Source organism: Cajanus cajan, chromosome 7, assembly GCF_000230855.2.
Source record: "Cajanus cajan strain Asha chromosome 7, NIPB_CcT2T_4, whole genome shotgun sequence".
Taxonomy (NCBI): domain Eukaryota; kingdom Viridiplantae; phylum Streptophyta; class Magnoliopsida; order Fabales; family Fabaceae; genus Cajanus; species Cajanus cajan.
In genome coordinates, this window is record NC_138523.1 from 52329745 (window position 1) to 52348198 (window position 18454).

The following is an 18454-nucleotide window of genomic DNA, read 5'->3' on the forward strand; positions in this document are numbered from 1 at the left end:
ATTTTATATATTTCCTAGTCAATTTACATATAATGAATTTTAGTTTAAGTCTATAAAAAATATTAATTTTGTTTATTATAATTGTTAAAAATTAAAAAAAAATGTTTCTCATTATTATATTTAATGATAGAAAAGCATGCATTTATACATGCCACATTTATCTGTAAAAAAACAAAAATACATGTCACATAATACGTTATTTCAGAGCAATTAATAATGTGATATGTCTAAATGCGGGACACCTAATTAGTAAATAACGATAAATTCTATTTTCCTTTAAAAAAGCTAATTTTATTATGGTGTAAAAAATAAAAAACAAATAAAGGAATAAAAGCAAAAGAAAATTTCAATACTTAAATAATTTTTAAAAATATTAATTTGACTATATAATGTTCTGTGTGCAAAACTTTATTAATAGCAAAATATAAACTAAAATTAAGAAGCATGAAGGAAAGAAAGTCAATGGCAGTGATTTGAAGAGTAACAAGATGTCAAAACTGAAAGCACAAAGAAAAGGACAAAAGCTCGAATTAATCTCCTCCCATTTACAGCAGCAGGAACGTAATAACAAAGACAAAGGAAGAGAAGAAAAGAAAAAATTACAACCTTAATTAAGGTTCCTCTCTTCTTTATTTTTTTTTGTGGTGTTGTGCCTCTCTTCTTTATTGATTCTCTATCTTAAATTTCTCTCCTTATTTATTATTAATATTATTATTATTATGATCCAAAAAAAATAAACAAATTTGATGAAACAAGGAAAAAAAACATATAATCTTACTGACTATATGCTACAACAAAGTAGCATCCAATGAAGCTCGATCATCGATACCCATGCCATGTGTAACTTCGCCGTATGGTGAATATTCAAATTCTTTCTCCTCCACAATGGCCACCACCTTCTCCGACAACCCCTGCACTCACTCTGACCCACCTTCTCTTCGGCCACACTACTCACCTGAACCACCACTTGCTTTGTTCGCCACTATCTCATACTTGCCACCACCACCACCTTCTTCGTCCTCTTCATCATCTTCCTCCTCTTCTCCTTCGTACTCATCATCGTCGTTCTCCGCGTCCTCCATTGCCACGTCCCTATCCTGCTGAGGTGGCCACTGCTGCTCCGGCCGCACCATCAGCGGCGCCACCGCGCTCTCCGCCTTCTCCGCCGCGCTCTCCGCCTTGCTCTTCTCCCTGTACAGCGCGTCCAGCTGGTGGAAGTAAGGGCACGTTTTGGAATCTTCCGGTCTCCTCTTGTTGCTCTCTTTCACTTTCTTGAAGTATTTGTTGATGTTCTCCCATTTCTCTTTGCACCTCTTCGCGTTTCGGTTGTACCCGAGCTTCCTCATGGAGGCTGAGATCTCCTCCCAGAGAGGACCCTTTGGTCCATTCTCTTGATACTTGGCATCCATGTTCGTTCGAAGCTTTATCAACGCCTGAACCTCTAGTTTTGGCCATCTCGAAGAACTCGATGCCACCGAATTCTCCCCATTATTGTTCCTATCAACTTTCACTATCTCCATATTCGTCATCACTTGTTGTTGTGGTTGCGATTGTGGAACCACCGGTAGCACCACGGGCTGTGTAACATTCACTGGTGCCGGTGCTACACTAGGTTGAGGTTGTTGTTGTTGTTGTGATGGTTGTGGTTGTGGTTGTACAATGTTGATGTTGCTCAACGTTTGACCGAGGTTTTGTTGTTCGGCTATTTTCTGAAGGAATGACATAACGGCAGCGTCTTTGGCTGCGGCTATGGATCTTTCTTGTGCGAGGATTTCTCTTTCTCGGTTGATTCTTTGCATCTCTTGTACTCTCCATGCTTCTTCTCTTGCGATTCTGTCGTGCTCGCGTTTCTCTATGGCTTCCAAGAAGCGCTTCTGCAGGTCCTCTTGCTTCTCGATCACTTCCTTCATTAGTCTCTCGAAGAAGTCCTTCCACTTGCGCTTCCTCTTGCGCCTCCCTTCGAGTGTTTCGTCGGAGGAGGTGGAGGAGGAGGTAGAGTTGGAGAAGGTGTCGGTGGGGTAAGAGGTAGGGTTTGGTGGTGGGAAATTGGTAGGGTTTGTTGGAGGGTATGAAGGGATGGTGAGGTTTGTTGGTGGGGTGTTGACAATGGGTTGAGGAATGGTTATACTTATAGGGAGTGGTGTTGTTGATGGAACAGTGATGTTGGGGACACTAGTGAGTGCCGTGTTGGACAGTACTACTGGCTGCATTGCCACTGTTGTTGTCGCTGCTGCAATTGGTAGTGACACTGATGCTGTTGCCGTTGGTGCTATTGCTACTCTTGATGATACTTGGGGTGGCTTTGGTGATGGGTTGGGGGAATGGGGTGTTGGAGTGTGGTTCTCAAGGGCTTCTAATTGATCAAAGAAACGATATGTTTTACCATCTTGTTTCCCACTTCGACCTTCTTTGGTTCTCTTGTGGTACTTGTACACGTTCTCGAATTTCTCTTTGCACTTCTTAGAACTTCTGTGATACCCCAGCTCTGCCATTTTCCTGATGCCAAAAAACCAAGAGAAAATGAAGAGAAAAAAAAAAGAAGGAGTAGAGTAGAGTAGAGTAGAGTTTCTCTGGGTTTATCTTATCTCTTCGAATTCAGCTAGAGGACAAAGGGTGAGATAAAGATGAAATAGAAATAGGAGGTGATTTATCGAGCAGTGGAAGTGCAAGTAAGTGAGAAAATGTGAAAGTTGGACGTAATTGATGTTTTGAGTTAGAAAACGGCATGAATTGATGAACAGAAAATGTCTCCCGTGAGAAACACATGAAGCGGAGTTAGAAGATTTGATGGATAATCTTGTTCCTTAATTTCCCGTAGGAGTAGGTAAGCGAAATAAAGGGGGGAAGAAAAATCTCGCTTTTCATAACTCAATTGAAGTCGGTAACTTATTTGGAAAATAGGACATGAATCAAAGTGAATGTCAGAAAAGCAAATCACACCCAAATCATGAAGCCTGCATATCAATAATTTTATGCTCAAACTCCAAAAGAAAAGAAAAGAAAAGAAAAAAAGGAGAAATTAAAGGGGAGGTTGAAAAAAAGAGAAAAGGAACTGGAAAAGGAAGGAACGAAAAGAGAGAGTTGAATTTGAAGCTAGACGAAGACATTTGGAAGAACAAAATTGAATAATCAGATCTCTGGAGAGGATGAAAAGAAAATCTGAAAATTGAAGTGAAATAAAAGTAAAAATAAATATTTTTATAAAAATGAAAAAAGATGAGTATAATTGAGTTACCTGGATACTTCTTCCCACAAGGGACCCTTAACACTTGCATCTCGAAACGCGACATCCATATCCGACCGTATCCTTAACAAGGCCAAAGTCTCTTGTCGTGGCCACCGGTTTCCACCGAAGCTGCGTTCACCTTCTTCGATTCTACCTCTTTCCTCGTCCCCTGAATTTGATCCAGCTCCGCCACCGCCACCGCCACCGCCACCGCCTCCGCTGCCCGCCTCATGCGCTCCACTCCCCACCGCCCCCGCCACTGCTTCGCCACCTCCTCCTCCCGCTCCCAACACAGCTGAGTCCCCAAGCATAGTCTCTTTTGGGTCTCTCTCTCTCCCTCTTTTCCAATTACAGCAGCTGAGAGCAGCAGAAAAATTAAAAATATAAACAGAGCAAAAAGGGTGGTGAATTCTTTCAAATTTTCATTCCTTTTTATTTTATGTTTATGTATATACTATATACTATATACTATATACTATATACTATATACTATATACCATACACATACCAAACCGCTCTCTCTCCCTTTCTGTGCCCTCTCTCCGAGGTGAATTTATTTTTTTCTTCTTCTTTTTATTAGGAATAAATAAATACTATTTCCCTTTTTCTGCTTTCTTTCCTTTTTTTCTCTCTTTTTTAGCTGTGGAATCTTCCGTTTTTATTTATTTATTGTTTTTTGTTCTCATCCGGTTAATTCACCTGACTCTGCTCTTTCGATATGGTAATAAGAAAAGTGGCACGGAAAAATAGATGCAGGTATAGGGTATTTATTTATTTCTGCTGTATATTTATTTATTAATTATTATTTATTATTTATGAAATAAGAAATAATAAATACATGCATAGATTTTTGAACAGCTGCGCACAGGGACGATGGAGATAATTGTTGGTTTTTGTCTGTCCAGCTATATTTAGTTAAAGGCCGGCTCATGAAGTAGGTCACCTTTTTTCTTTCCCTTTTTTATTATTTACTCCATGTTTTTTTTCTATTTTTAACCCCTTTTTACCTGAAATTTTACATTATTTATAATTTCCTTTTCTTGGGATGAAGATGAGCTTTGTTGCTTTTTCTTTTGGGATGTGTTATTTTGGATTTCAGCAGCGGTTTTAGGAAATTACCAAACAGGCCCTAACGTGGTTCCTGCATTGACCTTTAATCATTGAAGCTAATTCATCCTTTATTTTATTTACATCAGCTTGTTTGTGATCTGGGTTTGTCCCTCCGTTTCACAGCTTCTATGTGTTTTTTAATTTGATCTTATACAATGTAGATCTATCCCTTGCCCAAAATGCCCTTTTTAAAAAAGAAAATGTGGGGGGGTCTTGATTTTAATCTTCTACTTGTTGCCTAGAACGGTGGTTCTCTACATGTGGCCTTCGGGGTCCTACACTGATGGTGACAATTGCAATTTGGACAAATATTTTTCCTTCACATACCAGATAAAAGGAAAAATGTTTTAAATTAAAATATCTTTTTACGCGGTGTTTTTTGGTATTGAAAGTGATTAAGAAAAAAGGTGTAATTGAATAATGAAGAAAAATGATTTTCTTAATAAGTGGGAACCACTGTTGAATAGAACTAGTTTGAAGGAGGTCATATTATTAGGCCAAGCTATTTATGAACAGAAGTAAATGGTGGCCAGTTCTGTTGGGTTTGTGACCTACCGTAATAAATGGCGTCAAAGTTTTGATGGCCGTGATATTGTGCATCATGGGTGATTCCAAGAAGAATTATTGGTATGCTAACTTTGAACTATGTAATTACTCTAACCAGTGTACATTGGTACTATACTCCACATTTTTTATGCCATTTGTTATCTTATTGTCTTCACCCTTTGCCTAAACAATCAATATTTTCAAAATCAAAATATTGGAGTATCAACTTAAAATCTAATAAATATTTAAAAAAAAAATAGGACTTACTACAAGAAGTTTTTTTTTTTTTTTTTTAAATGTCTTCAATGTGCTTATTTAGTATTTTTTTATATATTATAATCATGTTTAATTAGTATTAAAAGAATGGTGCTTCTTCTAATTAGTTACTTAAAATACTGAACTAATATTTTAACCTTGAAGCATCTATTAGTTTTCCAGGTTTAATTTTTTTTTATTTTTTTATTTCTTACTATCTTCAAATTTTGATTTTGATCTTCCTATTATTTATTTATATTTTTTTAGTGAATTTGATTCTCCTACTATTTTAGTTGTACAATTTTATTTCATCATTTTACTTTAAGTATGATTTAAAAAAAATATTAATAATAGACACACCACTGTATTGTCACATCAATATTTCTGATAAATGTTGAACATCAAGTTAACATATGAATCAAAATTGCATGTTTAGAACAGTAGAGGACCAATTTTTGGGAAAACAAAAAAATAGAAAGAGGATCGAATTTCAACGATGTTTAGAATAGTGGAGGACCAATTTTTGTGAAAATAAAAAATAAAAAGACGATCATATTTGAATTTCAACTATCGATGAAAGAAAAAAATACAATTAAGCCTAATTTTTATTTAATCAACAAATTATCATCTTGGAAGATATAGAATTAAATATTTACTAATTGTTAGTTCTTATATTTAATGAAATTAAATATATTAAAAGAATAAACAACAATTAATTCTTTTTCTATTATTCGAGAAAAAAGTAATGTAATATCATCTGATTCAATTTCTAATTGCTTAAAATGAAATAACAAGTTGAACAAAAAACATGTATTTGCTTAAATATTTTCTAAAATATCAGTTTTCAACCGAAAAAAGATATTGTAAAATCTTTTGTGGAGGCCAAGGAAAAAAGAGGAAGAAGCTGTATGTTAGAGCAATTTAAATGAGACAAATATATTTTTCTCCAAAGAAATTAATAACCTTTTAATATATCTCTATTAGTAGTTTAATATATAAAATTAGTTGTCTTATATCTATCTTAAAATGGTTTATGAATTAGTTTTATTATAATGTTGTGCCAATTCTTAAAACATTTTTTTTAAATAAAAAAAAAAACATGATAGAGAACATAGTGTGATTGGTGATGGTGTGCTATATTGGATTATTTCCAATTTATAAATATTCTATGCCGAAGAAATGGCTCCTACCCATATACAATTATGGCACCACCGCTGATCTATGTTATGTGAACGTTGCGTTTCTCTTTCGAATTTTAAATTCCAAACCTCTTTGATCGTTGCACTTGCACTTGAAAATGACTTGATATTGAGATAAGGTTGTTGAATATTGAAACTTTTTTTTTATTTTTTTTTATTTTTATGCATTTCATTTTGTATTCTTCTATATTCGGTGTGTATTCTTGTCGATCGGAATCCTTTTTGTGAACCATTGTATTACATGAGACAAAAACATTTTTTCTTTCGAAAGACAGTATTCCCTAGAATTAGTAACCATAATAAATGTTAACAAAATCTTCTTCTTTTTTTTTTTTCTGGGGAGAAATGCATTCTTAATTATGTTAACCTTTGATTTCAGTAAATTTTATCGCAAAGGAAAAATTGGTCAATGAAACCCCCAGGGTTAAAGGAATATATATACTCCAGCAGCTAGGAACTAATTATTAATATAAAAGTTTTGGTAACAGTTCACTTAGTACGAATTACTTTTATACTTTCAGAAATTTAATGAAATTATATTTGATATATACTTTTTTACATTAATTTAACCTTGTTTAATCCATATATAGAATCATATTAATGAAAAGAGCATGCAATATATTATATTGTTATATTAATTAATTGAAGTTTATACCAGTAAAAATAGAAAATAGAAATATTAAACATAAATTCATTAAACCTTAAAAAGTGTAAGTGAAATATACTTAATAATTATAAAGAAATAATAACAGGAAGAAGAAAAATTGGAAAAATATATTTACTTTGTCTTTTTATTTTATTTTTTTCTGGCATGAATTGAGCAAGTCAATAATTGAGACAAAAACAAAACAAAGGGAAATGCAAGCACGTATATAATGCAAGGACGCGGGACCCACTTAATCAATATACCATTAAATTGCATATAATCATCAAGGATTAGCTTTTTATTTCGAGATCTATTTAGTTGTACAAATCTAATTTACAAAGCACCTGCGAATCATGTGCAGAGGGTATTTTAGTCAAATTAGACAATAACCGAGGCAAGGGGTAATGGTGGGGTATCTAGGTAAATTGGTGATGGCAGGTCGAGTTTCCTCTCCATTTCTTTATTCGTGAAAATTGAACTCAACATTAAGAAAATTTATAATAATTCACACACATCAATTAAACTAGATCTATGAATAAGCTATTGATAATGGGTATGTTATTGATAAAGTTAATTTATAAATCAGCTAAAAAATTATAAATTAGTTGAAAATTTATGTTATAAATTATGAGTTAAAAAATTAAATATTTATAAATTAATTGATAGAGTTTAAATTGTTTCATAAAATTAGTTGATTAGTTAGTCCATTATTATAAATTAAATGACATATTTTTTTAATAAGGAGTGAGAAATTAATATCTAGATAAAAATAATTTTTAAATTAAAAAGAGTAAAAATTAATAATGGTATAAAAGAAAAATTATAAACTTATAAATTATAAACTAATTTAATTAATTTAAATAAATAAATTGTAAACTCTTAAAATAAACTTGTATATCAAATAATATAATTTTTGTTTAAAAAAAAGTTTATAATTCATCAAATGAACTTATATATAAACTTGTCAGATGTCTTACTAAATACACTAAATATGTGAAAATACTAACAATTATTAAGAAACTAATAAAATAATTTATTGAAAAAAGGATATTTTAATCAGGAGCATCCTTGAGCCAAAAACTAAAAATTGAGAACTTCATAATTGGAAGAATTATAGTTATATATATCTTATATATATAAAGTCTTGAGTTTTAATTAAGTCAGTTATGAAACTGATCTTAGATTTTTTTTTTCTTTTGGAGGATATATTGATCATAGATTTGAAAAGACTTTCATATGCAATGTATAAAAGTATAATTAAAATTTAATAACTAAGATGATAAATACCAGATTAATTGGCTTGAAAAATGCATGTCAAATAAAATAACGCAACGATGTATGCGTCTAACCAATTATTTATTACATTTAATTTCAACTAATTCATTATAATAAGCTGAGTTTAATATATAATACATTTTATGTTTCAAATGTTTATTATTTTACTTTCAACTTATTTAATGCTATAACTATTATGTAATATATATATTTATATATATATATATATATATATATATATATATATATATATATATATATATATATATATATAGTAAGATGATGGTTTCTTATTTATGTGAAAGAGGGATTAATTTTAGTCATTAGACTAAATTTAATAATTTAAATTTAATTACTCAAAAGCTAGCTTGTTTAAATAATTTTTTCAAAAGTATTTCTGGAAAAAGTTGCCAAAAAAGAGAATAGAATAAGAAGAAAAAAAAAATCCCCATAAGTTAATATGAACTTATACAAAAATAAAAAAATATATTTTAAAAAAATTAATGAGCATGTTTGTTTATAAAATAAGCATATTTCAATTTTTTTAATGTTTGTTTGAATTATTTAAAAAAATGATTTGTCTATTTTTGTAACAACTCATTATAGTTATCATATTTATGAATCATTTACCTACTAGTAACTAAAATTAGATTATTTAAAATCATACATTCACAATTATCTAGATGTGTACTATACATCACGCATAAAAGGGTGAAACAATCATACTAATATAAATTATTTATGTACAATAATCCATTAAAAGTCAAATATGTAACCTAAGTGTTGGCCAATTGCCATCAATACAAAACTACTCAAAGTAGCACCAAGACAACCAAAAGGTCACCATTTGCTAAATGGTCTCCATTACACACCTATACAAGCTTACTTTTACTCCATTTTTATATCAAGTATGACCATCGAGTCCTAATTACAAAACAACATAAGCAATGGTAAGTTAGATTGCAAAAAAAAAAAAAAATACAAGTACAAAAAGAAAACATCCATATTGTGCATCAACACGTAAATCGAACAAAATCATTTCATGGTTCACATCTTCCAACAATCAAAATGTTTGAAAGCCAAATACCCAAACAATTCAAACATTCACCACAATCATACCATAAAACAAGGTATTCACACCATACATACGAATAGTATCAACTCACACCACATCATATGAGAATACCCTAACTAATGCATCACCATCCATTCATCTACGGAGATCTCCTAACACACCTAAGTTGTCTAAGTAGCTTGATCCAACTGAATCAACCCAACCATTTTCATGCCCAATGTGTTTGCTAGATCGACTACTAAAATGGGATATGGGATACCAATCCCTCCTCTAATTTCTTAAGTGTCGTCACTTACACTAGAAAAGTTTGATTCCATCATTAGGACTAATATAGTTGGATATAGGTGTATCATGATCTTGACATGCATTACCAATTCAGTTATAGAATTAGCCTATTAACTATTTTCAAGAAATCACGTAACCTTTCTAGTAATATGTTAAGGGTTGTAGCTCTTAACTTCATACCTTACTCTACGTTGACTAAGAAATTAGAGAATATTCAATATTTTCACTTCAAGAGTTTCATACCTACTCAAAGAGAGTTTTCAACAACTAGTCTCCTAGGGATCTACAACAAGATTTTGTATATGGGATCTTCAACTTGCAAAACAACATCATTTCTTATAGTCCATGTCAATCAACATGCTTTAATACCCACAACATTAATAACATCAACACCTCAACATACACTTTCTATATACATTATCCTAGGTCAATGCATATAGAAATAAAATCACACCAATCATGTATAGCATATCAATGCTCCACAACTCATCCAAGAATAGCATATCAATGCCCGACATCTGAATAAAGTACAACATACCAATGTTTAACCATTTATTTAAGAATAACATATAAATGCACATTAAAAGTCAACCATAAGAGTATAACTTCCCTATCCTACATAGCATGTCAATGCTCATCATCATCATCATACAATCATAGAACATGCAATAGACTTAGAAATTCTATTCATATTCACCATACAACTCACCAAATGTCAATTAGATGCAAAACAATCCATGTCCGACACCATTAACACAGGGAGTCCTCTACCTCGCCCATGTCCGATTACACTCAACCTACATCTGACATGACTGAGGTAGGGAACCCTTGGAACCATTGGGTTGCTAAGTCCCATGTCCAGCCTCATACCAATCTCAGACGATTCATTTTCCTCATATCCAACGCTAACGTCACTCCTTTGGTGTTCAATGCCAATTTAGGTAAAAGAAATTCTCTTACCTCACATCTGACGTCATTCAAAGCATGCCAAGTTGATGAAGAATTTCGCAAACCTATCACTTGGCAAGTGAACCAAGTTTCGAAGTAGTATTTAAAGATCGTCCTCAGGGATTTCGTGTTTAGTAATTCTCGCTCAAATGATTTAAAAGAGAATGAGTTTAAAAATTCAATTGAGTGAAAACAGATTCAAACAATACAATAAAGCAAATGTAGTAAAGACAATGATTAAGAAACAAGGATTGGCTCAGATGCACTTGCTAACTCATAGATCTTCTTAACATAAATGCAATTCTAATTTCATTATTTCCACGTTCATTAAATAATCCAACAAGATTCCTCAAGGTTGAATCCTAAAGTCATTAAGCTCAAAACATGATTCCTCAATGTTTTGAGTCTAACACTTCGCATTAAGAACAATAACTTGAACAATGTGACTAACCAAATCAAGTCTATTCCTAGAACAAGAGGTGATTAGGTGCAAGATTCAGTTCGGGTTTTCGAAAGCGTTTTCCAACTGGATTCAAAAGCCAAAAATCATACAACGGTTGATCAAGCCGATATAAGCGTTAAGCGAAGAATCATTACACAAATAATGAGATCAAAATGCATATATTTAAGAAGAAGAGGAGTTAGTAGTTACATCTAACCAATCCTTAAGAAGTTTAGCCACCCATGGCCATTACAGAATCAAAGAGTGAAAAGAAGAAATTACAAAGCAAAAGATGAAGAAATGGAGTTGATCCTCGTTCCCAAAGGATCCAGCTTCCAAGTCTCTGTTCTTCCTTCGTTCTTCCTTTTTCACAAGTTTTTCCCCTGTTTTTCTCTGTTAAATTCGTGCTCTCTATTCTGTTTTCAGGTTCTCCTCCTTTTTTCCCTTTTATATCAGCTCTAAAACTGGGCAAAAAGTGAAAATTTTAACTCCACGGCTACAACTGTAGAACCACAGCTATGGCTGTGGAGAATCCTTCAAGGTGAAGTAACTTCTGGCGCTGCAGCTGTAGCTCTGCAGCCATGGCTGTGGAGACTCCTTCATTATTAAGCAACTTCCTGAGCTGTAGCTGTGGAACCACAGCCATGGCTGTGAGTCTCTGTGGCTTCTCTTGATTTCCCAAGCCTCAACGCTCAAGCCTTGGACCCTGCAGCTGTAGCTTCAAGTCTCTGGAACCAAAAATGAGCACTCCAAATTTCTACAGCTATAGCTGCAGAACCACAACTATAGCTGCAGAACCACAGCTATAGCTGCAAGTCTCTGGACCTCTAAATCCTTCCCAGACTTCCACAGCTCGAGCTCCAGATCCACAGCTATGGCTGTGGATCTCTGCCTAGCCAAAAGATCCTGCACAAAATGAGAAAATTCATTAAGATTGCTACTACTCCTCTACTCTTATAGTATGACTTAATTCTATAAATTAAAGGGGTGAAATACGTATATATTTTCTACAATTATATATAAAGATTGCCAAAAGTTGAGTGCAAAACATACAAAAAAAAACACTCAACACAAGTGCCTATTCAACTTGAGACAATTCTCTTTTCTCACACCCAACATCACCAATCATGCTTCTGATATGAGCAAAAAAAAGGGTCTTTGTTGAAGACATGTTGGACACCATGAAAGTGTACCTGGTGCAATATAAGAATTTGCGCTTGCAAATTATGAAAATTGCACTCCAAGACTTGAAAAACAACCCAACCAAGCATGCAACAACACCAAACAAGAATATACACTTCATACAACTCAATTTCAACCCCAAAACTAACATGCAACCAAGAGTCACCTCAATTCACCAAGTTCACCTCCAATACTTTAAAAACACCCAAAAACCCAACTCATTCATCATGAAATTCAAAAACCCAACATAACAACATTTGATCGATAAGACTTAATAATCTATAGAAACCTTACATATCTTTCCATTTCAAGATTAACTAAACTTGAAGCTAGAGAACTCTCAAAATACCACAATACTAACAAAATGGTATAGTGTTACAATTTTTTATAAAAAAAAACTATTTTTTTAGGAAGAAAATCCTATTTACAAAAATACTTTTTAAAAAAATATTTTTTTTTCTAAGAAACACTTTTTTTAATGGCTTAAATATGTTTTTAATCCCTCAAATTTAGGGTAAATTTGTTTTTGGTCCCTCATATTTAAAATTGTTACTTTTAATTTCTGTAATTCCAAAAAATCTTATTTTAGTCCTTATATTTAAATTTTGTTAAAAAAATTTATCAAATATTATTGTATAAAATATACCTATTAGTATCTCTGTTAGTGAAAATATCATATTAAATTTAGTTAATATTGCATAACCATCATAATTTATCACTGTCAGATATGTTAATGGTGACCAAAGGGACTAAAATAAGATTTTTGAAGATTACATTACATGGACTAAAAATAACAATTTTAAATTTGAAAGATAAAAAATAAATTTATCTTAAATTTGATAAACTAAAAACATATTTAAGTCTTTTTTAATTTTAAATAAATTGACCTAATATGGAAATGCTTCCTGCAAATTAATTTTTAAAGAAGCTTATTTTTTTATATTTCTTTCTTCCGGAAATACTTTTAAAAAATTATCCAAATATAACCTACACTGAATAACTTAACCTGGAAGGGTGGCTCGTATTCGTCCTTAGTTGAAATGATACACTATATTGTGTTTTCTTTTATTTTCTTTTCTTTTGAAATCAAGATCTTAATTATTTGGCTTAAAGAACTTAAGTTGGGACGGATTGATCGTCCAAGTCAATTTGGAACACTTCTAACTATTAGCATAAATCTTTATTTTAACATAATAAAAATAAGATGCATTATATATTTTTTTTATCAATTGTTTTATAACATGTTAATCTTCTACCACTCTTGAATACGAAGTTATTAGATTAAGTAATACTTACTTTGAATATTTGTAGCTATTATTGAATAGGAATATATATTTGCAGAAAAATATAAGGGGAAAAAAAAGCATATTGAAATCACATATAAGATATTTATAAATCACAACGAAAGGGTTAATTAAGGACCACAAAAGTTTGATCAAAATTATTTCTATGTTTGTCCATATAAATTATTGTGGATGCAATTTTTTTTCCCTATATTTTCATTCCGGGGATATTAAGAGACCATTTTTGTCCATTGGATCCTAACTAAAGTAGGATTAAAATAAATATATAAAAAAAAACAGCGAAACAGCTATAATAACTTTTTAAGAATAATTTAAGATATTGCTATTAATTATTAAAACAGATTAATAGTATCTACTGTTTTAACTTATTCAATGACTATAAATATTGATAATTTGAGTTGAATTTTATTAAAAATAATATGTTGATTATATTATATTATATATACGACATTACTCGAATTAAATTTATTAGTTGAAACATTGGGAGAATTTGAACATACAAAATGAAATTCCAAATTATAATATAAATACTTGCATACTTTTCAGACATGAATCCAAATGTCTTTTTTCTAGCAGTTTTAAATTCAATAAAGTAAATGCCACAAACCATTTCAGTATTCCCTAAAGAAAAAAAAAAAATTAAACAAGACACAACCACACATGAATATGTCTCTCTTTTGTTCATTGAACATGTGAGGTGGAATATCTGATTGGTTAATATTAACTGTGAATAAAGGATAGGAACTCATGTACAAAAGTAGGCATCTCATCATAACATTTGCCATACCCCTTTTTTTTTCAAATACTTTTTCTCCCTTCCTTTTTTATTTTATTTTATTTTATTTTTTCCATCTCTAACACTTCAATAATATCCTGCTTAACCACATTGCTTGTCTTACAAAACATCAAATTAGATTTTACTGGTTTAGTTCTCTGTCTCCTTTGCTTCGCTGGCATAGGTTCTATATAGCTGGATAATATTATAATATATATATATATATATATATATATATATATATATATATATATATATATATATATATATATATATATTGTAGAACATCACAACCTAGCTAGAGAGAGAAAGAGAGAAGATGCCCTAGTGTATAATTTATTTTTCCTTTCTCTCTGTACATTAATTTACTATGTATATTATACGTGTAATATTATATATCTATAGAAGGAGGGAAGCATTATCGACAACAGCACCCTGCAATGCGCAATAATATAATTGGATGCAATCTCATAATGCAATGGCATTGGCAGCTTCTACCAGAAATTTATTTTCACGAAAGTTGTGATGGAACATGTTGACTACATTATGTGTGAGTTAACGCATATTCATATATGCCATTATATTGAAAAGCGAATCATGCCAGTACTTAACACCAGAAAAACGAAAGAGATGTATAGTGAAAAGAAAAGACTAACAACATTCAATCAATGGTAAAGTTTCTTGCAGAGGCACTCACAAATGTAACCAATGCAGACACTAGTGGTGCATATGTCTTTCAAAAATAATTAAGTTATAATGATTGAAAGTAGATGGAGGAAACAAGCTCATCGCATCTTTCAACCAGTAATCATACTATTTTTTTCGATTAGTCAATATAAGCTATAAATTTCAATTCGAATGATTGGATGGAACTTACAAATTTCAACCATATATATGAAAACAATTCAACATTTTTTTTCTTACATCCTCGTAATTTTTTTCTTGTTAGAAAATTTCTTTCCTAATTATTTTGAAAACGTATTCTCTTCTAGAAATTGACATATAAACTATAATATCATATTTATACTAATAATAAAAGAAAATTTTTCATTTAATGTCCACTTTTATTTTTTTTATTTTATCCTTAATAATTATACATAATCTCTAATAACCATATAAATTATCTAAATAAATTTATTATTTTCTCTCTTTTATAACAAAGGTTACCTAATACCTTTTTTCTACTAGTTACACATAAAATTATTTATAAGCTCCTCTTAATAATTTGAGCTTTTGCGATAGCTGATTCGTGGGCCTATTACTCATCATGATATGATTTCTATGAATATGTATTATCCAAAACTCCATTTATATTATTTCCATTTGAATATAAAGATAATTTATGCATAAATTGGGGGTGAATTTATGCATTATATTTCAAGTTCAAAAGGTTTCTTACAGAGTTAATGCATGTGTCTTCTATAAAACTAAGGGAAGAATAGCGTATGCATTGAAAGTATCAAATCAATTTACAATATTATTTTACCAGAAAAGTTATACATACTATAATTTTTATTTCACAAAGTAAACCGTATAAAAGTTAAATAAACTTTAAGAGAACGTTTGGTATATAGAAAGTTTTAATTTTTTTAAAATTTGAAATTATGAATATTATTTTTATATTTAATTAATTGTTTTTTTTAAAGTCATTTTTAGAAAATATTGTTTTTTAAGTATACTTTTTACTTATGTTTTTCACAAAATTATTGTTATAGAAAATGATAATCTATTTTCTTTGAGTATGTCATTTAATTAATTGAGATTATATTTTTACTGATTTTTTTTTTTAATTTTTGACATAATAAGTTTCAATAAGAGATAATATAAAAAAGTTAATTTTTAATTAAGATTAATAAAATTAAATGATATTATCTAATTTTATCCATTAATACATGCATAAATTAATAAATTAATTGATTTTAGTTATATTTAAAAACGGAAGAGTGCACCATAAATAAACAAACAGAAAGTTTAAGTCTCGGATTTTACTTTACAACTACTGGATATACACATGTGTCTCCAGCAAAGTAACTGTCATGAGTAAAATAATTTAAACTGAAAAGCTACAGAAAAGGGTGTATGTAACTTGCACATTGCGGTTAATCTTATCTTACATCTTACATAGGAAACATTTACGAATGGACAGTGCAAGTTGAATCCATCGGTAACATTTCCTGGATTACTTACTGTGTGTGTCAGTTTGTCTTTTACAGAAGAGAAAAAACATGCTTCCATCTAACATTTTCTTTATGTGTGGTAAGAAAACATTACAGCTTTGATGGTATATGAATATGAACATGGATAAAACCCCACCTCATTCTTTTTTGGCTAGCAATAAATTTTCCTCAAAAGAACAATTAAAAAGAAAGAAAGAAAGAAACTACAGACAGGGAAATTACTGAAAATGGGGAGAGGTTGTAACTTTTGCAGTTGCTGAGAGAAGGGAATTAAAAAGAAAAGAAAATAAATTAAAAAAGATATACATATGCATATGCACTCATTAAATACGTAACAATTTATGGATCTGGATGGCTTTATATTTACAGGACCCATATGAGAAAAAGTTTTACATGTAGACAAAAGGTTTACTTCACATGGGGGGTGCATGTGATGTGAATGTACACTTACATTTTCTGTCTACCATGTGGATTAACCCTTAGATTTATCTGTCACCAGCTAAGCAATCCACCAATCTCATTCATTTTTTTTTCTTGCCCCCTCTTCCTTCTCTCATAATCTTGTCCAACTTAATTTAAAATCTAGCAAATCACACGCACTGTCCCAAGGACTAACAAAATGCTAAAGTAGGGCTCAACTCATAAAAGGCTCATTATTCATCTTCCATTGCTACCTACTTGGAGGAAGCGTGACGGGTTAAAACATTGCTACCAACTTTTTTCTCTAAATTCTCACACATGCCTCTTCCTCTTTTCCTTATAATAATAAGCTTTCAAATTCAAGGGTTTTGATCCGTTATATGAAGCAAAAATAAGGGTACTATCATTTAGTATTTAACAGATCATTTTAACTTTAATTAAGTTAGTGGTGTCGTGCTAATTAGCATATCCTCTCTCATACACTTTCTTCTGAATTCAATATTGTTTGTTAAAGATTGCTTCATTTGGCGTGTAAAATCTGGTTTGAAGCTTGGAATATAGAGTAAAAAACTGGGAGGTGGGAAAAAGATGGTGGTGAAGAGTAAATTATAAGCAATCATAACCACGTGCAGATGATTTGGTCCTCCACGATAATTTTATTTGTTTATTACAGAGCTTACTTATAAGCTACAGTAAAATTATTCCTCCTACCGTAGATTCATTGGAACGTGGAACCATGTGCATATTGCACGTAGGGTCATAAACTAAATCCTTTGCGATCCCAATGTTACTTACTATTACCATTTCTGGGAGTAAGTAATAATTAATTACTAGTAATAAACAAAGGATATTAAGGGTTAGTAAATCATGGAAGTGTGCTTTTAATAATTTTCTATTAATCATTTTGAGTTTTAATAGACATATATATAAATATAATAATAGTAGCTAGAAATACCCACTCTCTAAAAGACTTTTTTGCCATACATTGGTAACCCTAATTAAGAACCACATTTATGCGAATAAGGTCGCTGTAAATGGGCCCCAATGTGGGCCCTAGGAAAGAAGGCACTCAAAAAGCCCATATTGAGCAAGGAAGGGTGGGAGGGCCCATGTCCCCACAAACAACAATTTACAAGAGGGGGGGAAGAAAGGGAGAGTACTACGTAACAAATAAACACATCCTTTCACGTCCACTTCTTAGCTTTTCAAAAAATAATATTGTTCGTCAAATTTAATGGTCTGAGTTTTTCGTTTTAACTTTTTTTCACTCATCCACTTCAAGGAACGGATAATTGGATAAGCATGCGGCAAAGGACTTTACATGTAAGTGTGCTCCGTAACTCTTTGTTCGTTATCATCCAAACGGACCACAAGGGAAAATAACCCCACGGACTCCAATAATACATATATATATGACACCAATACTTAGCAGCAAAGCTTTAACATGAACCATCAATCACATAGCCAAACAAAGGATATAGATAAGCAGAGTTTATAAATAGTCTTGATCAGATTCAGGTCATAGTGGATGCAAACAAAATATCATAAATTAAAATAAGCAGCAAAAAGGTGTGTCACTGTTTTTCAGC

General features: G+C 31.3%; 1 protein-coding gene across 1 annotated transcript; it reads right to left on the minus strand.

Annotated features, from left to right (window-relative positions):
• Positions 1-498: 498 nt before the first annotated feature.
• Positions 499-3748, minus strand: LOC109812532 (trihelix transcription factor DF1). Its single transcript, XM_020376519.3, has 2 exons — positions 3236-3748; positions 499-2496 (listed from the first exon to the last, which is right to left on the minus strand). The coding sequence occupies exons 1-2, from the start codon at positions 3535-3537 to the stop codon at positions 948-950; spliced, it is 1851 nt and encodes a 616-aa protein (XP_020232108.1). The 5' UTR covers positions 3538-3748; the 3' UTR covers positions 499-947.
• Between the last annotated feature and the right edge of the window lie 14706 nt (positions 3749-18454).